The following is a 25191-nucleotide window of genomic DNA, read 5'->3' on the forward strand; positions in this document are numbered from 1 at the left end:
TCCTGTCTGATTTTTATAAAAACTGCCACTTAAAGCCCAGCTATAAAGTGGAGTATAAAAAATAAGCCATTCAGCTTTTATACCTTTACTATCAGTAACACCTGGTGGTCTATCTGGTTTCTGTTTTGGATCATTCTTGAAATGTAGATATGGGTCCTTCATTGTTGTTCTTTTTCCTTGGTAACTAGCCTTACCATAAACTTTAGTCATGTATTCTTCATCTTCATATGGAGCTCTTGTCTTCTAATTACAATAGGCAATATTATTATACATCAGACTTCACAAACATTTTTTCTCTCATACTAATGACAATTTATGGTGTTTCTAGAAAAGCAAAGGATGCTTACCCTACCAGTGCACCTGGTTCATGCTCCCAGTTTTTAGTAGAGTCCAGGTTGCTCATTTACTTTTGCTGGTATGTCTGTCGTTTTTGGTTATTTCATGTTCTTTTGTGTTTGTCTATTTTCTAGTTCTAGTTGTTACTCTAGGATTATGCTTTTTTATACCATTCCTATCATGGTTCCCTTTTCCCTTGATTTCCCTTTCACTCAATTGTAATGTTTCCGATCCATCATAGCAAAAGAAAATCATAATTTGACCTCTGAGTTGTCTTCATTTTCCTTCAAAAGTCATTCCATGTTAGGCATTTCTATATGAAGAGATCAGGTGAGGAAAGGATACAACAACCACATTTGGAAAGGTACATGAAACATTGAAAGGAGAAGAATCTAATTTGAAAAAAAAACCAAATAAATGTATCCAATTATTGAACTAACCTTTAGTGCTGATTTAGATGGTTCTGGTTTATTCTCCTTTCCAGGAAGTCTCTTTCCTAAACCAGTATCAATCCTTGCACCAGGTCGAGGTTTTGCTACCCCAAACTCTGGTTTAGGAACACTGCCTCTTCCTCGACCTTTAGCTGGTTGAGCCTTTGCAGTGATGGTTGGAGGAGGAGGTACTTTATAAATAGGAAGGAGGGATTTCTGCATTTCAGCAATAACCATATCATCTGTTATCTCTTTCTGCAAGAAAAAAAAACATGAAATTGAAACTTTCCAGTCCAGTCAGAAATCTTTGTCTCGTATTTCATATCATATATTTCTTACATGCATATCCATAGAAATAGAGGTTTTTAACACAGGAAGTACCAAGGAATTCCCTGAGACATAGTCTTAGGGTGTACAGGGTACTGAATGTGTAAATAATCTTCATATCTAGGGATATAAATGTATTAAACCAATTTATCCCAAATGTAAGTTCAATAGTGTCTATTACAGACTCAGGGGGCCAAAATGAAGCGATGAAAAAAATAATGCTTTGATATTATTTCAAATTTGACAAAATACAGTTTTTCTATTTAAGTGTAGGAATTTAAAAAATATGTTTCTAATATTGCTAGAAAATATTTTTTCTTCAACCCAAAAGTCAGCAGACAACAGAAATTCCTTTTATACTTAAAAAAGGACATTGTATTAGTGCTACATAGTGCATGACCTTCAACAGGGAAATGGTTAGTTACACCTGGATATATGGCCTAGCAACACCCAGGTTTATGGGATTTGTAAAGACATATTCCTGACCAATCAAATTCCTAGATATTGAACTGGGAGTAACTGTATTTCTATTGGATTGTAAAGGTCTAGTTAAGAGCTTGGCATTTAGAGAGCTGATATTGAGTTTTGTAGGCAGAACAGTGAACTCCCCTAGCTATGTGATGATCAGACATTTGTTGCAAGAAACTTTGTCCTATCAGCCTTTTCTCAAAGTGTGACCAATTTCGTGCTACATTCATTGATTTATCCTTTTTGTTTTAAATTTTTATTAATTTCAACAAATATGAAGTTTAAGTTGTACAAATCTAAAAATATAAAAACTATGTTATGTCACAATCAGACATTTGTTGCTAGAATGTGTTGTCTAAAAAATGAAAATTTGAATCCTACAGGATAATAAAAAAAGAGTCAGCTCATCATGTCCAAATACCAATAAATCTCATCTGCTCAGAAGAATTGTTAATAATTGGATGAAAATCTGTTTGTGTATAAAAAACATTTGGTTACCCTTTTATCAGTAGGGTATTATAATGACAAAGCAACATACCAAATGTCATCCTGCCAAGAAGTTGAGAAACTTAAACTCCCCATATAAAAACATGCATGGGTTCTGTTAATGTTACAACATATTTTTGTATCAAGAACTCTACAATACTTGACACTTAACAGCAAAAATAACCATGCAAATGTGATAATGTTTAGATGATTGAATTTACTTACATGTGTTAAAAAAAAAAAGAACAAACATCATCTAAGGTGCAACAAATTGTGTGAATTTCTAGTCAACAAAAGGAAAGAAAACACTTATTTTGTCTCTAGGATAAACAATGTTAGGACAGATATGGAGCAGAATGTGTGAAGTATGATTAACAAAATGATAAAATGTGACGTCAATGATTTAATTGTGCAATAGATAGAAAAAAAATTAAATATGTCAGCAAACCTACAAAAATACTGACATTTAACAATGGGAGCAAAAAGGCTGTTTAAATGAGAAACTTTATGTGAAGATGTCATTGAAAACTAGGACAAAAGAATAATTGTGACTCACAGGCTTATTTCCAAAAGATGAAAATTTTCTTGAATTATGATAAAATAAAAAAGTTTGGAATATGAGACATTGGTGAAATAACAAAAATAAGATCACTGTGTGCTTCTTTTATATGATATACTCAAAGTGAGCAATGTTCACTTAGTTGATATCACAACTCTCTCATTTGCATGTAATAAAGAGTCTGTGAAAGTTCCATTAAATTCCATTTAAATACGTAGAATGAATTATGGATCAGAGATGGGTACCTCCAAGTGAAGCCTAAAAAGACTTCAGATGAAAATCAAAAATAGAAGTTTGCACATATTCAATACTAAATAATTCTTCTGTAAAAGTTTCATTAATATTTATTAAATGGTGTAGGAGGAGTAACGTATAGAGATGGGTACTGTCATGTCCCCATATTCAAAACTAACAGAGCCCATGTTTTCTATGTGAAATTGATTTGGATCAAAATCTGAAATAGGTGCAAAATAATGAAAATTTGAATACAGAATGAAGATCCTGTGAAAGTTCATCAAATTCCAATCAATGGTGTAAGAAGAGTATCAGATAAAATGAGACAATATATCATTTTGCCTTCACTACAGAGTAGTCAATGATCATGATTAAAATATAGGTATTTTATCAAGGTAGAGCTTTAAGGAGAACAAAAGAATTTTCTTCACGGAGGTATATATTGGGCATTCACAAAGGCTTCAACTGTTAAGACAAAAGGGCGTAACAGTGTCTTACACCGAACTGAGAAAGAAACCGTATGCTGAATTTTCACATATCTATCAAAAGTTGTTTTCTCAAGAAAATGTGAAAGGCATAATGTATCCCAGAAAGGTCTAAATTATATAGACAATGAATAAAGTTATCACACAAAAAGTGAATAGGTACATCTGATATCTTCTTATACATTAGAAGAACCCTATACTGTAAACTGTGACATTTTCGCAACAGTTTTATTTTTGCTTTTTTTGTGGTAAGTCCTGTAACACAAAAAATTATTGTGAATATTTCTTCAAAGAACATTATTGAAAACTGTGTTGAAGACAAATGATCACAGAAACAGGAAAAAAAAAACAGCGGAAAAATTTCTCTGCTGACAGTATTACATTTGAGTACTGTATTTAGAAATTGACATTTTTCTGCAACACTGTTAAATACTAACTAAAGACTGTCTGGACCTGCATCATCCTCATATATTTACAAGCACATAAATATCACAAGAAATATATAAACACTAAGCAAGCTAAAGAAAATGTGCCAAATATGCAAGGTGCACATTTTCAATGTGTATAAAAACACTGTGAAAAGTTTCAGTAATACTTGAGTTACAGATTTCACAAAGTAAGTACCCTCTTCAACATAAAATGATGAATAGGAGGTGCAGATCTTCAAAATGAATATGACTGATTGATTGATTGTTGTTTTTTCATGTCAAAATGAATATGAACACTTTGAAAAAATTCCATATTGCTGGTTAATACTTTTTGATTACACAAAGTAGGTACTCCCTAAGAATGATGATCAGATGGATGAACAGATGAAACTGCATGGTGACACAGGTAATAATCAAACCAAATCGTCCAAAAAAATATCAGAACATGTATTGGTTGGACTTAAAAAAATCCAAGAGACTTACTAGGATGACCTATAGACAGCTGTGAAAAATAAACAAATGCAAACAAGAATTACAGTACATTCACAATACCCCCCCCCCAAAAAAAAATACACACTTTTGTACTCTTTTGTAAAAAGTAGTTCCACATACTTAAATAAAAAGTGGACCCCCTTACCTACTTTGTATGAATTCAGAGAAGTTCACCTAAGTTTGAATGGAAACCATAAAAAAGGGAGGTGCTATCCAGGAGAAAAGCCTAAATAATAAATTCTTTAAAAAAATACCCCTCTCAAAAAATTGGTCCCTTTTGACCAATTTTTGTGAACAAAAATCCAATCTAAAATTTTATAGCTACTAACCATTCACTAAAGTTTGATGGAAATCATAAACAAGAGGCTCCCAGGAGCCTGAATTGCTCACCTGGTTAAATTTTTGCCTTCCAAGGGCAATAACTCTAAAAAGGAGTCGTCAGACTATTTTGGCTCCATTAGATTCATTGGAGACTTTTGTAAGCCTTATAATAAGGATCATTTCAGCAATTGCAAGCTATTGGCTAAACCTAACAGATTTGGAGATATATGCAAAAATCTGCTGTCTGACACCATTGTTCTATTTTTAGAAACTACAGCCATATTTTTTCAGTGATCAAAAAAAGGTCATTTCATTAAGGATGCCCTATAAAACTAAAATTTCAACTTTCATTGAATTTTGCAGAGTAGTTTCTGAGGAGAAGATTTTTAAAAAGTAATAACATCAAAAACAGCAAAAAACATCCAAAGAGGACAAAAACTCTAACATAGATCAACAGATATTCACCAAAATTTAACCACAGATAGATCTCATCATGCTGAATACTTTTACCCGTGTCAGAATTTGGTTAAACCTAACCATTTTGGAGATATATGCAAAAATCTGCAGTCTGACCCCCTATGTTCTATTTTTAGTAACAGAGGCCATATTTTTTAACAGATCAAAAATCCAAACATCAATTTTGTTAAGGATACCCTATAAAACAAAAGTACCAACTTTTATTGAATTCTGTAAAGTAAATTCTGAGGAGAAGATTTTTTAAAATAATAACATTAAAAACGGCAAAAAATGTCCAAAAAGGGCAATAACTCCAACAGATTTTCACCAAATTTTGACCACAGATAGATCGATAAATCTCATCATGCTGAATATGTTTACCCTAAGTCAGAATTTAGTTAAACCTACCTGTTTTGGAGATATATGCAAAAAACTGCTGTCTGACCCCTAAGTTCTATTTTTAGTAATGACAGCCATGTTTTGTAACGGATTAAATCTTTAAACAGTTCTTTTGTGCAGAATACTCTAAGAAACAACCATCTTAAGTTTCATCCAAATCCATTCAGTAGTTTCAGAGGAAAAGATGTTTGAAGAAATTGTTAACAATGACGACGACACATGATGACGGACACCAAGTGATGGCAATAGCTCACATGGCTTATGGCAAGGTTGGCTAAGAATAGAAGTTCTTTCTACGGCAATAAGCCTATATCATTAATTTTTTACTAAGTCCACCTTCCAAATAAAGAGATTTGTGGAGCACAGCTTGAAACGACTGCACTGGTTGAACCCTGATCAGTTGGGGCAAGTGAATATAGCAGAAAATTTGAAATTCAATTAAAAATTTTCAAGACGAGACCATAAATAAAAAAGTTGTGGCCCCTTTGACCCCATATAACACGGAAACTGTAAGAGGTATCTGTAATCTGATTGAAAAATGCAGGCAAGGACTTTTTTAATGAATCCAATAAAAAACATTTTTGAAACAGAAACCAAAAATTAAAAAGCTGATTCTTTTGGGTGTGCCCCAATTTTGTACCCCTTCAATTCCAAAAACAGTAAAAGATAAGCCTATCCTGTAAAATCTTTTTAAACAGAATTTCCAAAGGAACAGATCGACATCTGAATCATAAAAACTGGATCAAAAATAGGCTTTTCTTATCAATTCTAATGATAACACCCATTTGCCCCTTTAAGCACCTTATTTCAAAAAGGGGTGGGGCAAAAACCTTCAAAAACTATAGGACTCCTTGCCATGTTACTAGAAACATTGTGTAGGAATTTCAAAAAGATCTGATAAGTTTTAAACTAAAGTTAATGGACGCTAACAACAATGACAAAGATGATGACTATAGGGTTATACCATTTCATGACCCAAATTTATTTTGTGTTCGTATAAAAAGTGGTCCTCTTGGACAGGTTCCTGTGAAAAATCTATCCCATTCAAAATTTTATTACTGGTAACCATTCACCAAAGTTTGAAAGGAATCAGTAAAGTATAAAATATGGAGATGCTATCCAGGCAACAAGAAGTTGTAATGGATGGATGGACGGAACGGTAAAAACTAATGCTCCAACAAATTTGTTTTGTGTTATAAAAACATGTGAGCCAATTACCATTATTCATCCCTCATATCCCTAATCTAGTGTATACTGGTAGTCAAAATATAAACAAGTCAGCAAACTTGAAATTCTTGTGGCACAAGTCCAAATTCAAATCCCACAATCCCACAATATGGTACAATTTTATAAAACTTGTATCAAAAAGTTGCAGAGAAAACTATTACAAAAAATTTGATAGTCAACTATGAATACATAAACTGAATTGGCAAGGAGGAAGTTGTTATTGCACAAATCTAAAATCATATCCTATGATATGGCATACCCATAAAAATCAGTCAATATATCAAATTATTGTAATAAAAAGTTGCAAGGAAAACTGTTACAAAAATTTTATACTTTAACCATATGGTCAAAATAAGTCTTAAATCACATTGACAAATACAGAGACACCTGTTAGAAAAAAAGGTGTATTGGACTGATGGACTAACAAGAGCAAAACAGTATATATATCCTTCCTGTAGGATAAAAAGAAACAAAAAGAAACCATAACAATTAGTTACACTTACAGAGAGTACAGCCACAAAAATTAGGTTTTTTTTGCATCCAAATAGGAATCTCTTCCCTTTTTCCAAAGTTCAAAGGAGTTTCTGACATGGCATGACATGTGCACTTTGTAAACAAAGGAGTATTCTATATAGTATAAAACCCTGCTCGCACGTTCACTTGCGCAATCATTGTAATGAGCAGGTCACTTTTCATTGTATTCATTGGTTGTAATTGTTTATTAATTATGTAAGCAACAAAGTCAAAAATAATTATTAAGAAATCCCTCTATTCAATTAGTGTACTATATAATTACACATAGAAATATCTAACGTTGGTTATTCTATCGACACTCCAAAGTAAAAGCTGGTGTAAAATGTGTTGTTTGCATAAGTAAATAGATACATAAAGGTAACGTTTGGTAAAAAATAGTGACAAATATAGTGCTTACCCATGTTAATATAACATAAAAAGACATAAAGCCAGGAATTAATTCTTAAATAACTCTCACAAATTCAGTGGACCATATATTCCTAGCACAACTCTATATCAAGTCAAAATGTCATGAAATTTGGTGCAGCATGAGTTGTGTTTACAAAAGTGTGATAGACAGACAGACAGACAGATGGGTAACAATATGTTTCAAGCTGCAGATCAAAATAACGTATTACAAAAAACTATCAAAATTAATGACAAAACTGGACTAAATAAGCCATTTTTCATCTGAAAAAAAAAAGTTAAAATGTGCTAGATCTAAATCTAAATCATACTTTCTTCATTGTAGCAGCTGAATCATTCAAACTGAGAAATTTGGGAAGATTCATTAAAATAAGGTTGATCCATTGTGACAAACATGTGGAAAACAATCAACAATGTGACATTCAGAAATACTGTGATATTTCAAATGAACTAGAAATCATTGAGATGGAATCCATCTCTTCAGGCCCCATCATGGCAATTAGGCCATATATACGAAATGGAATTAGGTGATCTACCCATATGCCAAATATCAAAAGCCCACATTGAAAGACAAAAAAGTTAGTAACAACCTAAACGTTAACATATAATTATCATTACAAATTTATTTTTTTTAAGTAAAAGATTTATAAATTCACTAACAAAATATGAATTATTTTATCTAAATGATTCACTTTAAAAAATAAAATTGGATATAAAATAATCAAGTTTGGATTCAAATCATGAATGGTCAATTGTTTATTTAGTTGTTTATTTGCCATAAAATTTGACATTTGATGATTTGCAAATTAAGGAATCATTAATGAGCTTGGCAAATTTCCTATTTTAAAATAGTAGTCTTTGTAAGAATCATGCAAATTCTGTTATATGTGATACACCCCAAATAGGCTACATTTTTTATTTTTGTTGTTAAGTGTCTTTATAGGTGTAGATAATGAAATGTATAATTATTCATTCCAACCAGTCTGCTCTTAGGAGTTATCTACCTTAATTAGGAATTCTGCAGTACATTCTATATTATTTTGATCTCCTAAGAACAAGGTTTATATAAAAAGCCATGTGCTTACTTTTGTTTACAATAACATTTTAAACAAAATATCAAAAATAAAAATATGAAGGCTTCCCAACCATATGTCACATTCTGCATGATTCTTATCTGGAGTGCTACTTAATAAATATTCACATACCTCTACTTGCTGCCTGAGTTTAGATACCCATTTGTCTACCTTTTGCTGCAAGACTGCTCTCTCTGGATCAGGACTGTAATATACAAAGTACACAGATACTGAGTCAATTTAGATTGATTGAGACACTTATACATATGTATATGTCAAAAAAATACAGTACTTCATGCAATAAGTAGGAAGAAAACTGAACTGATCAAGTAGGATTTGGAAAATGTGAGATGTCAATTATAATCTTAAACACCCAAACTTTTCAATTAAATGTCTTTTTTTTCTAAATATTTGGTAGATTTGATAGTTAAAACCTTCATCCAGTATTTTCCCCTATGATAGATTTTAGTGAAATTCATGCTGTTAATTTATTTTGTGTATACTTTTTTTGTTTTTTGTGCATTGAATTTTCAGTATTGTCTCAACTAAAGGTTAAGGCTTGTTTGAATCATCAGTATCATTATTTCTTAAAGTTAAAAATTATTCGAAAAAGGAATTTATAAAAGTGCTGCATTACTTTACAACCCTAACTGTTGTAGCTTTATTTTGTTACATTATTTCAAATCAAATACTGTCAACAAGCAAATTATTCTAAATCATTTGCAAAGAGGCAAGTATATTTCATTTGATAGTTAATAATCATAACATCATCATGTGACTATACATATCTTTATAGTGAAACATTAGTTACCCATATAATATAGTATTATTGTGTAAGGTTTTCCATATTGGCTTAGTTATTGGTCATAAGCTAGCCATATTGGACTTAGGTGTAGTGGAAGTCCAATATTGTTAGCCGAGGACCAATAACTCAGCCAATATGGAAAACCTCACACAATTATACCATTATTGAATAACTAGTCCAATATGTTATATTGGCCTAGGCCAATATAGATTTTAACCAGGCCAATCTCATGTATTGGATGCCTAAATCCCATATTAGCACATTTTTTTATTTTATATTGTATTTGCAGTTTTGATCATATTTAGGCTAATATTCAAACGTTAGTCAATAATAAATCAAATACTACATTATTTTGAATTTTGAATCTAATTAGACTATCTGTCATGATGCCATCCAAACTTGCTCTTAGCAGACTAGTGACTTGACCATCAGTGAGAGACTGTTAACTTGAGCGGTTATAATTTGATAAAGGGTGAATTACATTTTCACTGAGTTTCCCACACTCTATTAGAAGTCTGTTTAACTCGTATCATCAGTCATTAAATGCATGTTTTTCACAGGAACAGACTGAGTAATAGCAAATATGATTTGATTACATATATATTTATATCCCTTTAATATAACAGACCAGGCCCAGGCTTCACAAAAAATATCTAACTGAGATTTTCCTCAAATTACTAAGTTTTTCCTAAAATCTCCAATTTCAAGTTATTTGATTGATCAAAATTTGAATTGAGGAAGGTCAAGGACTTGAGGAAAATCGCAAATTGGGATTTTTCAGGGAACTGGACCCAGTAAAATTTTCCTGTTAGCATTTAATCTTAACTGGCCAGCTTTGGTACAATCCACCAAAAAAGTTTAGAATGTCATAAAGATCACCAAAAACACCAAAGTACAGATCTTCAACTCAAATGTTAAGGATGTCTTATTATGTAACATGGAGAACAACAGTAGTGACCAACAAACTTCCCAAGCCTTCATTAATAAATGCCTTTGTAGAATACTCATGATCTCTTGGCCCAAACCGCATAAGTAACCAGGATCTGTAGAAACTTAAACATCATCTACTACATCAAATGCAAATACAGAAAAGAAAGTGGACCTGAATCAGACACCAACTTCGGAAGAACCCAGAAAACATAACAATGCAGGCACTTCAATGGAATCCTCAGGGAAAAAGTGGAAATATCTGGAGAAAATCAGTTAAGAATGAAATGAAAACAGCCAGATACAATTGGAACACCATGGTTCAGCATGCCCAAAAACCAAGCAAGATGGAGGAAGACTGCCAGTGGCATATACTATTTTGAAGAGTAAACAAAAGCATAAGTCAAGTAAGTCAATTAACAGACCTATTTTGATACAAGTTTTCCAGAGTAGCATAAACCTCTGCTTCATGTTGTGCCCGTAAGACTGTCTGTAGATTGGCTTCCAGATAAGCTCTGGTTTTGGTGACATCTTGGAGAACTTGTTCTGCTTCACTAAATCCAGGTGGTACTGGAGCATTAAACTGGTGAGGTGCTAGATCAGGAACAGATTTATAAGGCGTGGTAAAATTCTTAGCTGATGATGTCTGAAAAGAAAATTGAAACCATAATCCAACAATGTGTTACTGTTTTTGTTTATAGAGAACCTGAAAGAATACATAACTAACTCTAATACTTAGTAATCATATCTGCTTTAAAAGAATGACTAACATTTAAGTCATTTCAACATGAAAAGTTATACAGTATTACAAAAATAATCCTCTCACAGATTCTAGAAAAATGCTGTAAAATATAGTACATAAGGAATTTACACCTAGCCTGTATGAAATACATTGTATTATTTTATTATAAACTACAGGGGAGACCTAAGATACTTTGGGCCCATTAAAACAGTAGCAGTGGACAAGGCCTTGCTTAGCCCAATTACAATTCAACCCTGTAACTCTTTCCATGCAACACCCAAAAGGGTAGTCAAACACATGAAAAAGATCCTCAGTCAGTATCTTAACTGTATGAAGAACTTATAATGTATTTTTGTACATCCTGCATGCACTGTAATGTGAATAAAATAAAATCTGTCAGATATAAACCATAGAGACAGACACAAAACATTCAGGGTTGATAGTTTATCATATGAATTGAAAGAGACAGTTTCTATAAAAATCATAGTAGGCAGATTACCATGTCATTTAAAGGAGAATGGATTCTGAATAAAAGAGTTTGTACAAGTATATAGGCTAGAAACCAATAATTCCACTTCCCATAGGCTTCTATGCTAATTTCACAATATTCAATGGCTTCTCTGGACTTTACCTTAACTTTAACCTGCAGAGGACTATATATCAGCATGATTCTACATATGTCAGCTCACAATCCTCAGAATGGCATGTGGGGTTAGCAGACTTGCAGTGCAGTACTGGTCACTGGAAGTGAAGGGTCTATAAATAGCATGGGAAATCCCAGTGTTTTCACAAGATAGGGGTATATATAGAAATCATTATGGAGATTAGGCTTCACATCACAAGAAGCAAAATGCACCTATAAATTGTACAGAAATGTTTTCCTTTCAGAAACTGTTTAATTTTTTTAAAATAAGATGAGAACTTTTTTCACAGCACTATGAGGAACAGGGGTAATTTCTGCGTAGGACTATTTTTGCCTACGTTCCAAATGCTCATTGGTTGAATTGGTGGTCTGTAACCTAAAGAGTCACTTTTTGTCTTAGAAAAAATAAATAACTATACAGGTATCTTCCTACACACATACTGAATGCATTTGCAAAGTTTCAGTGAAATGTGACTAGCACTTTTTTAAATATTTGATTTTTAAATATAGAGTAACCAAGTTGCGTGAGCAAAAAAGTGACAATATTCTACCATACATAAATGCATTAAATATTTGCAAAGAACTTTTTCTGACTTTTCAAATAAAAAAAAAATCAATCACAACTTGTTTTTTAACAATATTAATAACGAGGTAGTTTTAAAAGTAATCATTTTCTGAAAAATTGGTCTATTTTAAAAAAATTATTTCTGACATGCCTTCCCCTTTTTCTTGATCACATGTCAAAAATCCTAAATCTTTAAATTTTCACAAAAGGTGATATCTTTGGCTTTAAATTTGTAAATTCAGTGTTTTCACATTAAAACATGACCAGTAAAGGGCACCTAAAGCAAAAAAAGTACTCAATAATGGATTTTTCCATGTTGCCATAGGGGAATGCTTATATGGCCTTAACCGCAGTAACGAAAGTGAGTTTTTCCTCATTTCTAACCTAATATTTGCTCAAATCTACACAAAACTTGATTTCAAGCGCTGATTACCACCATATTAAGGTAAATATAGCCTTCAAAGTTTAATATTTTATATTTTTACTAAATTTTCTACACTTTTTACAAGACAGGACATAAAAATCCGCCAAAAAGACCAATTTTCCATAATTAGGACCTATAACTTAAAAAAATGCATACTTTGAAGGATTTTTGTAGTGTGTTCCTCTCATGGCAAAGTTTACAAGATCTTCAAGTAGTTTAAAGCTATTTCAAGGAACTTTTCATTTTGGAATGGCTTCAGCTTAAGGCTAGAAACCACTAATTCCACTTCCCATAGGCTTCTATGCTAATTTCACAATATTCAATGGCTTCTCTGGACTTTACCTTAACTTTAACCTGCAGAGGACTATATATCAGCATGATTCTACATATGTCAGCTCACAATCCTCAGAATGTATTTTTAAATAAGATGAGAACTTTTTTCACAGCACTATGAGGAACAGGGGTAATTTCTGTGTAGGACTATTTTTGCGTACGTTCCAAATGCTCATTGGTTGAATTGGTGGTCTGTAACCTATATAACATGTTATCTGGTACTCTAATCTTACCATACTCTTATTCTTAATAGTATACTTAACTGCCCAGAATAGGTCAATAAATTATCGTTATACTGGGTAGAAATAAAGTGCATCTCATGACAAGTACTACTTGTATAGGCATATTAAGATATAAAACTGGTGTTAAAATGTTTGACACAGTTGATGAACATCCTTTTCGTATATGTGAAGTAAGATGACTGCCTATCAAACTATATGTAAAAGCAGAGGTCCAAACAATCTGTGATTGTCTTGTGTATACTACATTTGTAGTTGTGAATGAAATTGAAATAAAAAATTGACTCTTTTAGTGTAAAATATGATATCAGAATTTTTCCTTGTGATTTTCAAAGAAAAAAAAAATGTAGAAAATGCAACCCACAAACAGAGAATACATGCAGCAAAGCATTTTCAAGCCACAATACCACAATATGGGGTATAGATGACTTCAACTCAGCAGAGGTGTTTGACCAAGGTCAATGACCTTTAAACTAGATTTTGCATGATTCTTACAAAGACAGTTACTTAAAAGCTAATTTAAGCCCAAGTTCTGTTTACTAGATATGGATCAAAATGCATGTACAGGTCAAACAAAATGTTCCCTAATCAGAGGACCTTTTCAAATCATAGCTGTGAAGATATTGTCTCTAGGGTAATTTTGGGTGGGTTTAATAAAGGTAAATCAAACTTATATACATGTACATGTAGCGGTACATTAAAAACATCAAAGCTACATAATATTTTCCAAACCAAAAAATGACTACCTACAAATCAGGATTACTCTACAGTTAGTGACAGTATAAGTGCAGTAAATGTACATGCAGACAGAATATAATTAGAAACCTGTGACCTCAAAGTTTAGTGCCAATTCCTGCTCTATCATTGCATATACATCTAATCATAGTAAAAGGTCTGCTTTATCTTTTCTTCAACAGCTTGTGACTTAATTTTGTACCCAAGAGGAGAATACATGCATGCCATATCTCCTGACACGTAATATGGCCCCATATAGGACATGTCTGCAAATCAAATGCACTGAGATTAGATGAAATCTTCCTTTAAACATAAGCTTGTACCTGACTCTATGACATCTTTTCTTTTGTAACTGTTATAATTAGTTTCTCAAAAATAAAACATCTGGGACGATGAAAATAAAGTCATATGCATAATAATTTCATTGGATAACTGAAGGATCTTCAGTAAAGCCAAGTTTTTTTAAAACAAATTTGCAATAGCCTATCTTGTTAACTGGGAGTTACAAAATGTAAATGTCAGGAGAACATAATATCAGCTTGGAGAAAATCAAGATAGAGGATCCAAGCAACAACTCAAGTTAACTTCATACATGTAATAAATATTGCCTCCAATGATTTCATGGTAAAATTAAAAAGGCCATCAATGATCAGACAATCTGCCTTCCTCAATATCACCATATAGAAAATACAAATTACTACCAGTGGGTCTAAGAGTTATGTAAAAAGTACTAAACCATTCATTTGATAGGGAGCTTCCAATTTCAGTACTTTTAACTTAATTCTTAATTTTAAGAGATTATTCTTGTATAGAGTACACATAACATATAGCAAAGAGCTAAATTTACATGAGGTCATATGGCAGTAATTATTACAAACCAATATATTAACATGAAGAAATCATATGGACTGAAGCATAATGGGGGTCCATATCATTTAACAGGGTAACTTACTAGTCTGATTACTGGCATTCGACCCAATTCACAATTAACTATTTTTCAAATAAAAATGATCTGTATGATGCCACAAACCTCCAACTGACATGTTTATACAAAAAGTAATTGCCAGCACAATCTCAGAACTAGAATCTGAACAAGATTTACAGTAGATTTTTACTTTTCAAGAGCATTCTCTGAAAAATTGTCAGTTTTCATTTCTTATATGCTTATATTCTAGTTCTTTAAAAGTAGAATTAAGGAATTAAGCTACTACAAATGTCAGATTACAGAGTAAAATGTTAGTTCATCAGATATTCAAATTAAAGACATCAGTTAACAATTCAAAACATCTGTAATTTTTAGGATTCAGACATCAGAAATATTTATAAATTATCAATACAACAAAAAACACGATCTGCCCTAATCAGATTCTGATTTTGCCTGGTCCTTATATTTACCTGTACTGAAAAGGACGTAGTTAGCAACGAATGAATGTAAGGAAAATTTTCGTCCCCTTACTATCACGACTGTGTTTATCTTTGGCTCTTTAGGTATTTGTTAATACTGTCGTTACTTGATAGCCTCACTCACCCCACATGATAGCATGTAACTTCCTGTGCTACACAAGCATTTCAATCTTGATATTAAAGCAATACACAAGAGCATTGTTTGCACAGGATAAAATACATACTTGTGTCACCTTAATTTTAAATCTCAAGCATCATAAAGACTACTACAAATCAAAGTTATTACAATCAGAACCAAGGTTTTTACACTATTACCTTTTTTTGTCTTGTTTTATCCCCTTTGCTTATTACAACCAATTTTTCAAAATATATTTCTTTAAAATATTTTCTTTTATTCTCAATAGAGACCTTGGAATCTTTTAAGATGGTGTTTTCTATATTTAAGTCTTATTTTTTTTTGCCACACATCACATGTTACTAATACATGTACTTATTTTAAATGGCTATCTTTTTCCATGCATGCTAATTAATATTATTATTTCATTTGAAATAAATTTTAATAAAAATCTGGATAAAATTTAGCATACATGACTTCACTTTAAGGCATAGGCTGCCTACAAGCTGTAACCATTTCCCCCTCCTGGAGCATAGGCTGCCTACAAGCTGTAACCATTTCCCCCTCCTGGAGCATATGCTGCCTACAAGCTTTAACCATTTCCCCCTCCTGGGGCATAGGCTGCTTACAAGCTGTAACCATTTCCCCCTCCTGGAGCATAGGCTGCCTACAAGCTGTAACCATTTCCCCCTGTCCTGGGCTGTTCTTTCTAGTTCACTACGGTTCTTTCCCAGTCTTTTTATGTAATGACCTGTTGTGTGATCTTGGTTGGTGGTTTCCTTAGTGTGTAGCCTAACCACCTCCAGCATCCCTGTCAAAGCTCTTGGCATACAAGTTTTTGTTTGTTTCCCATAACTCGGTGTTGCTGATTATATTTGGCCAAAAGACATGGAGGATGCGAATTTAGCATACATCAAATTCAAATTGAAATGGATGTAATATAAATGTAAGTGCTGTATACTTACTGTAAGATAGGCATCTAATGGAGCTGGACCAAGCAACTCTTCTCTTTTGAGATCAATCTACAAAAACATGATTAATTGATTAATTGATTAATTATTATTTAACTTCCTATGGGAGATATTCCATGCATTCCAGGACAACAGTGATTGCCAATCAAAGACCCTGCATTGTACAAGTCTGACACACCAAGCCAGATCCAGAAGCAACAATCAGTAGGTAGGCATATCACCCAACATTATTATGACTGTATATCAACCAGTCATCACTCTATCCTCCAAATACTATGTGCTTGGCGGAGAAGCAGACTACATTTTTTTTAAAGTCTTTGGTGTGACAAGGCTAGGAAGGGAATCCACAACTTCCTGTACACAGGAAAAATTGCAACACATGCTTTTCATTTGTTTTGAAAACACACAAAAAACAAATGTTTATCATGTTTTTCATTTGTTTAGGACAACCATGAAAAGCACATTAAAAAAATATATTCCTGACTAACAAAGCAATTAATGAAAAACAATTAAATAAAAGGCATACGATATTTATATGTTTTCAATAGAATTTTTTAAAAAACCAATGATTTCATGTGTTTTTAAAAGTATATAAACATTTTTTTACCATACTGAGTTTAATATTTGATAGACTACTGGTGAACACACTACACCGAGTTTAATATTTGATAGACTACTGGTTATACATATAACTATCATTTTGATAATTTTTATCGTTGTGACTTAATATTTTCAAATTCTCTTACAAAATTATAAAAAGATATAATAAGAATGTAAACTGTCTTAGATTCAAAGTTCTCAATTGCATAGAAATCAACAAATGGTATGACTAAAAACCTTGATCTATAAAACAATCCAGATCATATGTCAGGGTCTTTCAAAATTACAAAAGTAACCCCTTCATTTCAACAATAATGAAGCAACTGTTTAAATCATTCTAAGTGACAAAAAATGTCAAGTCCAGTTACCATAAAGTATTAAAAATAGCAAACGACAGTCATGTAATGTTAGAAGGTCAAAATTACAAATTAACACTAACTAAGAATGAAATTCTGGATAATACAAAGAAAACCTGTTATAATTGAAAAGCTGCTCAAAGTTTTTAACGCTTTAATAATTCAAAGGTTGAACTTCTGAGCAAACTGAAAAATACATTTCTTCAAAGAATATCCCCAGCTTTGATTAGCATACAAGTCAAGAATACAAAGCCAACATACCAGTGTTAGAGAAAAGATGTCAGGTCATTAGGCCATGATTATGGCAAAAAAAATATCAACTCTACTGTACATGAAAGTTGTTCTAAACATACAAGAAAATAAATATTTTGTATCTATGGTTCATTGTTATGATTTTACATTGATGCTACAACCAGGTATCACCAAATCTAAGGGTGGAACAAATCAATCTATGTTCCATGTTCATAGTTTTTGAAATACATTGTATTCAAACATTTTAGAAGTCCATAAATCTGATTTTATGGTCTTAGCTTAAATTTGCTTGAAAAATGTAATTTCCAACCAAATAGCTGATGTATTTGGTAACAAAATATGGTTTTGGTATCAATTTTCTAAAATTTAAGGGTGGAGCTCAAAATTCAAGGATGGGGAATCCCCTTGTTACAGTATAAAACTTATCATGCATATTCAATTAAGCCAACATACATCATTATTTATATATACTGGTACTGTGATTTAATAAATTATTGCCTGTAATGTTTCAATGTTGTAACTTTCAGATTTTAATCCTTTTTTTTTAACAAAAGTTCTATCCGGATATCAACACTTGAAGATGACTTTGAAGACAGTTTATAAATATACAAGAAACAACTACACAAAAACAAAAATGATATCATTCAGATAGAATCAATCTCTGTGGGTCCCACTGTGGTAAAATTCCTGTACATCAGCCATGCAAAACATGTTCAACTCACTTCACAGCCAAGACACAAATCAGATAAGCAAAAATCATTAATTTGAATTTGTGGTAAAAATTTCAAAGTCAAGGTCAACATTTATGGGATCCAGCACATATTCTTGAGCTGAACTACTCTCATGCCAAATATCAAAAGAATACACCAAGAGACAAACAAGAGGCTCCAAGAAGTCTGAATTGCTCACCTTGGTTAATTTTTGCCTTTCAAGGCCAATAACTCTAACAAGGACATGTCCAATAATTTTGACTAACAAGGACTTAGGTAGAACTTATCATAATAATCATTTCATTTATTAAAAGTTTCTTTCTATCTATTATAGTTTTCATGATATTGGTTGAAAACTGCTAAAAACATCATTTTCACCATTCAAGGACAATAACTCTAACAAGGAATTGTCCAACACTTTTGATCCAATGCAGAATTTTGTATGCCTTATAACAAGGATCATTTTGACAATTGAAAGATTTGGCTAAAACTAATGGTTTTGGAGAAATATGAGAAAACCTTCTGACTGACACCTTAATCCTTTTTTTAGTAACAGCAGCCATGTTTTTTTAATGGATCAAAATCCCCATATCAGATCTATGCATAACACCCTAAGGAATATTCATACTAAGTTTGGTTCTAATTGGTCGGGTAGTTTCAGAGGTAAAGATTTTTGAAAGAAATAACATTTAAAACAGGGATAAAATGTTGAAAAAGAGCAATAACTCAAAACATGGCTTCACAGATTAAAACCAAAATTTGAATTCAGATAGATCTCATCATACTGAACACTTTCAACCTATATAAGAATTTGGTTAAACCTTACACTTTTGGAGATGTATGTTAAAAACTTCTGTCTGACCCCTATATTCTATTTCTAGTAAAGGCAGCTGTGTTTTTTGATAGATCAAAAATACCCACATCAATCTATGCAGAATATCCAAGGAACATTCATACCAAATATGGTTCTAATTGTTCAAGTAATGTCAGAGGAGAAGATTTTTAAAAAGAGCAAAATAATGAAGAAATAGGGCAATAACTCCAACTTGAGTTCAAAGAAAACAAAAATTTCACAACAGATAGATCTTAATATCTTATTGAACACTTTTACCCACTTCAGAACTTGGCCAAACCTAACAGTTTTGGTAATATTTGTGAACAACATCTGTCTGACCTTTGTTCTATTTTTAGTAATGGTAGCCATGTATTTTGATGGATAAAAAATCCCCATATCAATTCTATGCAGGATACCCCAAGGAACATTCAAACCAAATTTGGTTCTAATTGGTCAAGTAGTGTCAGAGGAGAAGAGTTTTGAAACAAGAGGCTCCCAGGAGCCTGAATCGCTCCCCTGGTTGAATTTTGTCTTTCAAGGACAATAAATTTAACAAGAAGTTGTCCAACAATTTTGACAGCAATTGAAAGTTTCTTTCTATCTATCATAGTTTTCAAGATATTGGCTGAAAACTGTTTAAAAAAACCTGTCATTGTTCCCCTTTCAAGGGCAATAACTCTTACAAGGAGTCGTCTGACAACTTTTATCCCTGAAGACTTTTGTAGTTATAATAATATGGATCATTTCAGCTATTGAAAGAATTAGGCCATCCTCCCAAGTCAGAGTTTTGAGTCCACCCTCGCTCCCTCAAACCCCTGACATCACTCATTGATATTTAGTGGGTATAGTCCAGCGCCATCTAGTGAGTTACTTAAATTTAACCTGTGTCCAAAATCCAATCAAATCACTTGTATTAGAAACTCTTCGATATGACTTACAAAATTGCTGCACATAACGTCATTTTTTTAGTACAGACTCTAACCAGAATCTACAGTTATCATTTTTGCTCATATTGCATTATTTGTGAAATCATACAACTTTTAGTTACTATATCGGAACATCAATTATCTCGTATTATTGTTTACTGTTCCACAGACATTTTATGTTAAATCGATTTTCACTGGTGCTTTGTACGCGGAGAAGCAACCAATCGGAATTGGCTGGACGATACCCGCTAAATATGAATGAGTGATGTCAGGGGTTTGAGGGAGCGAGGGTGGACTCAAAACCCTGACTCGGGAGGATAGAATTTGGCTAAACCTAACGGTTTTGGAAATATATGCGAAAAACTACTGTCTGACCCTTATGTTCTATTTTAGTAATGGCAGCCATGTTTTTCAATGAATCAAAAATCCCCACATCAGTTCTATGCAGGATACCCCAAGGAACATTCATACCAATATTGGTTCCAATTGGTCGAGCAGTATCAAAGGAGAAAAGTTTTGAAAATTGATGACGACGACAGACGCTAAGTGATGGCAATAGCTCACATGGCCTACAGCCAAGTGAGCTAAAAATAATATGTCTTTCCACCAAAGTGGGGAGACATATTTAACTTCTGAAAAGTTTGACCCTTGAAATCAACACGACATTAGAATTAGATATGTATGGAGCTTTGTTGAAATCCTTTAATAGTTCACAGTTCATAGTTATCAAAATATTTCCCCTTCAATCAAGAGGTCTCAAAGGTCCAAACCTGATAATAAAAATGTACTACATATTACTATCTATCAATAATCACATTGGTTCCTAATAGCTACATTGATAAACGTATTCAGAGTACATGTATAGCAAAACAACCTTTTAACTAGCTGTAAAAAACAATGAAAGTTTTTTTGTATATATAGGCTAATGGCCATAACTCAGTCAAGAATATAAAAGAGAAATGTTATACAAACATACTTTGTTTATCATCTAAACCTACTGTATGAAGTAAATTTCTTGAACTACTTCCAAAAGAAAGACGGGATAAATGAGGAAAATAATAAAAAAAAATCAAAGGGCCATAATTTTGTAAAGAAAAATTTAATGATCCAACTGAAATTCATACTTTGTTTGCCAAGTCCTTGTAGCTGTAATGGGGGAATGTTTGACATCATTGTTTGCCAATTCTTTGTACTTGTAATGGGGGCATGTTTGACATCATTGTGGCAACTCCTTGTAATAGTTGGGGAGAGAATGTATGACAACATTGTGGCAACCGTTGTAGCAGTTGCAGAGAAAATGTTTGACAAAATTGTGGCAACTCCTTGTAATAGTTGGGGAGAGAATGTATGACAACATTGTGGCAACCGTTGTAGCAGTTGCAGAGAAAATGTTTGACAAAATTGTGGCAAGGCATTGTAGTAGTTGGGGAGAGAATGCTTGACAACATTAATCACCAATTCTGTAGTAGTAATGGGAAATGCTTGACACCTTATTCTGACTCTTTGTAGTAGAAATGGGGGACAGTTTTTACAAGTGTTTGCCAATTCAGCTCACCCCACACAGGAGAGATAAGCCTGATGTCCCTGAATGTACAATTCACTTAAATCCCAGAGCATAGGTTGGTACCATCAATAAACAGAGGCACTTACTGTGCAGGAACCCACAGTGGTATATGAAGAAAATTTGCTTCACTATATCTTGTACATAAGAAGAGTACTTTGTGTAATTCATTATCACAATTCTTATTCATCTATAAAAAGAAGGAAAATTTTAACCTCCACGAGAAGAATTGGATAAACTGGATATTACGTGAAAAACAGATAAAAACTGTGAAAAAAAGTCATAAAAAAATTGTACAACAAGATCTCTAACAAAGATTATTTCTTTCAACAGGAAATCATGTAAAGGGGAAATAAAAAGAAAAAAAAGAAAATCTCTCAACAGAAGTTTTGCACAGGGAAGGTTTCTCTCATTATGACTGAATCGAAAATCAAAGTATGGTTACTCCTACACAGTGAAAGAGGAATGGTAAAAATTGTACGTTCATTTTGAATTGTATCCTTAAATAGTTGTCACTAAAAGTAATCAGTCTGATTTTTTAACTTAATTACTTTGCAGAAAAACATCACATACAATGGGAAATATCATACCTAGTAATCAAGCTTACAAAATAATACTTATTAATTCCAATGTGACATCATATAGCTCTCCCTTTGAAAGTACATTCCAATGTGACATCATATAGCTCTCCCTTTGAAAGTACATTCCAATGTGACATCATATAGCTCTCCCTTTGAAAGTACATGTATTATATAATGACTTTCTTTCATCATTATATTAAACATTTGTATTTATTTTTGTAAAAATCCTTCAAACTATAGCACACCATATTCATGTTTATTCCAATTTGTAGATATCTTTAAAAAATCAGTAAATATTGGGTTTTTTTAATAAGATATCTTAAAAAGAAACAAGACATCTTATTGAGTTTTGTAAACAAAAAAATAAAAAATAGGACCATAATTCATCTGGAAGAAAGAATACAGTCATGTGAAAATAAAAAAAAACAGAACCAAAACTTTTTCATAAAAATAAAACCTAGGATGGGAAACTGATCTTATTCAAAAGACATAGGGTGAAAATACTAAGTCCAGATCAAAATGGTGACTTTTTTATATCCAGGATAAAAGATATCATCTTAGCCCTCACCCTCTCCAAAAAAAAATAAGTATTTGCTTTCTTTCAATACACAACTACTTATTTTGTTTCAATATTAATATTGTATGAAAGGAGAGAACAATGTGGTTGCCTGATGGCCATGCTTGTGCTCAGACAGATAATCATTTCATGAATATCTTTGAAGACTTTCCAAGCATTATCCTAGTCAATTTTGTCCTGAAAGCTAAATGAATAAAGAAGGTCAATAAACACCATCCTATCAAAATATAAACAATGTTTATCACAATAGTAGGTGTGACCTTTACACACATGTTTACCAGTAAAACTGACCTTTCCTGAAAATAAAAAAGCCTTTAAATGTTTGTTTGTTGGGGTTTAACGTCCGAGCAGCAATATTTCAGCTATATTCAAACGATACAGCCTTTAAAGGGCATTTGATAATTGTTTAGACCAAGTTGAAAACAAATTAAAAACATAACAAATCAAAACAAAAAACTAGAAAAGTTCAATAAAGGAAACCACTGCTCCAATACATGTACCTGTAAATCCATTCATATTAGAGGGAAACTCCCACAAAACAAAAAAAAATTTAGAAACTTTTTACATAAAGATGTAAGATTTGTAAGAGGTTGTTGGTTAAATTTATGATATTAATAAATAATTAAATTTTTATTGAAAAAAAAAAAGATTTAAGGGGAGTACAGTGGAATCTTACAGTACAGGCGTCGGTTTCACAAAAAGTCGTAAGTGTGAAATTGATCGTAAATCATGACGTCACAATGCTATTTTAGTTTATGACGTCATTACTTACGATCAACTTTACACTTACGACTTTTTGTGAAATCGAGACCAGGATAGGAGAGATGGGATTTAAAAGTTCATATTAGTTGTAATTTGAAATGTTGGGGAAGGTTTTGGATAATTGTCAGTTTATTTTATTAGTATTTATAGTAATAGCTAACAGAGAAGATTGAAATGTTTGTTGCAGGTGAAAGCTTTGAGGACACGAAAGCTTTGAGGACACGATTTTCTTTGTGTTTGACTATGGATGAAAAAACAAAATTATCCAATAAATAGCAATGCAAACACTGGAATACAGTCCAACCTGCCTTAGCGGCCACTTGTATATAGCAATCACTAGTCTTCAAGATATTCATTTTAATATTTCTGTGCAGTTCTTTTTTTTTTCTAAATGTAGTGTATATAAAAACCACCTATGATATGTGACCATTATTTTGATTTCTTTTTTTGGAAGGTGTTTTATTTAACAATGTTTACAGCGAATAACATTAAATTCAATTGAATGGTTAATAAAAATAAGGAAAAACTGATACATTTTCTATATTAGTACAAGAAAACTGTTTCACTTTCCATTAATAAAATTGTAGTATATATTCTGCAAAAAACAGAAAAAAAACTGTTGCAAAGTTTCCTAAAATACAAAAAAATTCCACAGTTACTCTTTATATAGCTTCATTTCAATATAACTATCTAAAAATAACTTTGTTTTTCCTCTGAAGCTGTGAGAAACACTCTAAAATTAACTCATACCAATGATAAATATTTCCTAGTTTTCATTCAGCTGTGAAAAACCCATATACAAAACAACACAACAACCCGGTGCATTTCATCGTTGTTTTTATTAACATAAATAGCTGGCATTCTACAATACTAAGGAGTTTAAATTTCTTAATTACAACATGAAATTGCACTAGTTGTCATGCAAGCTATAGCTCCACTTGTTCTATATAGTGAAAAACTTTGTTAAAAGTACCCAAAGGAACATTGAAGCAAATTTTAGTTAAAATCTGTACAGTAGTTTCATAGGAGATGTTTGAAAAACCTTACAAACGATGATAACACCCGACACAAAGTAATGACAAAAGTTTACACGGCCTTTAGAGCAGGTGTGCCAAAAAAAATTGCTTTCAAGGTATGCCCCTTCTTCATAAAGCCACATACCACATTCAATATCAATCAGTACAGTGACAGTCAAGATTTTTGTCAAAAAATGTTCACTATCTTTCAATAGAGAGAGAAATGATCAAATCCCCCAAAAAACAGAAGGCTGATATTGGATGCAACCAAAATATGTTACAACCAATCTTCCCAATAAATCTACATACCAAATTTTAAATCAATCCATCCATTGGAGTTAAAATAATTGTTACAAAATTCACAATGACAGAATGGTAGATAGTTGAACAAGATGATTCCAATATACCACTCACTTGTTCAGTGGGCATATAATTAAATGTGCATGAAAAT

At 32.3% G+C, this 25191-nt stretch overlaps 1 protein-coding gene and 1 long non-coding RNA gene across 5 annotated transcripts in view; one reads left to right on the forward strand and one right to left on the reverse strand.

The window, feature by feature from the left end:
- LOC148625240 (protein TALPID3-like) overlaps positions 1-25191 on the reverse strand; it is an 83338-nt gene that overhangs the window by 18731 nt on the left and 39416 nt on the right. For all 3 annotated transcript variants that reach the window (XM_088568646.1, XM_088568643.1, XM_088568645.1), the window contains exons 11-15: positions 16559-16615; positions 10819-11039; positions 8794-8866; positions 777-1022; positions 84-243 (exon numbers count right to left, since the gene is read on the reverse strand). In XM_088568646.1, the coding sequence (XP_088424772.1) occupies positions 84-243; positions 777-1022; positions 8794-8866; positions 10819-11039; positions 16559-16615 (757 nt within the window). The remainder of the gene's footprint in view (positions 1-83; positions 244-776; positions 1023-8793; positions 8867-10818; positions 11040-16558; positions 16616-25191) is intronic.
- LOC148625241 (uncharacterized) lies at positions 16348-24222 on the forward strand. Of its 2 annotated transcripts, none has more exons than XR_015919884.1 (3): positions 16348-16772; positions 22138-22281; positions 23912-24222. It is a non-coding gene; the product is annotated as an uncharacterized LOC148625241 (long non-coding RNA). The 2 variants fall into 2 exon arrangements; XR_015919885.1 differs by having other exon boundaries at positions 16348-16539.

This window comes from Perna viridis, chromosome 2 (genome assembly GCF_037379345.1).
Source record: "Perna viridis isolate PV_CMFRI_1.1 ecotype Kerala chromosome 2, ASM3737934v1, whole genome shotgun sequence".
Taxonomy (NCBI): domain Eukaryota; kingdom Metazoa; phylum Mollusca; class Bivalvia; order Mytilida; family Mytilidae; genus Perna; species Perna viridis.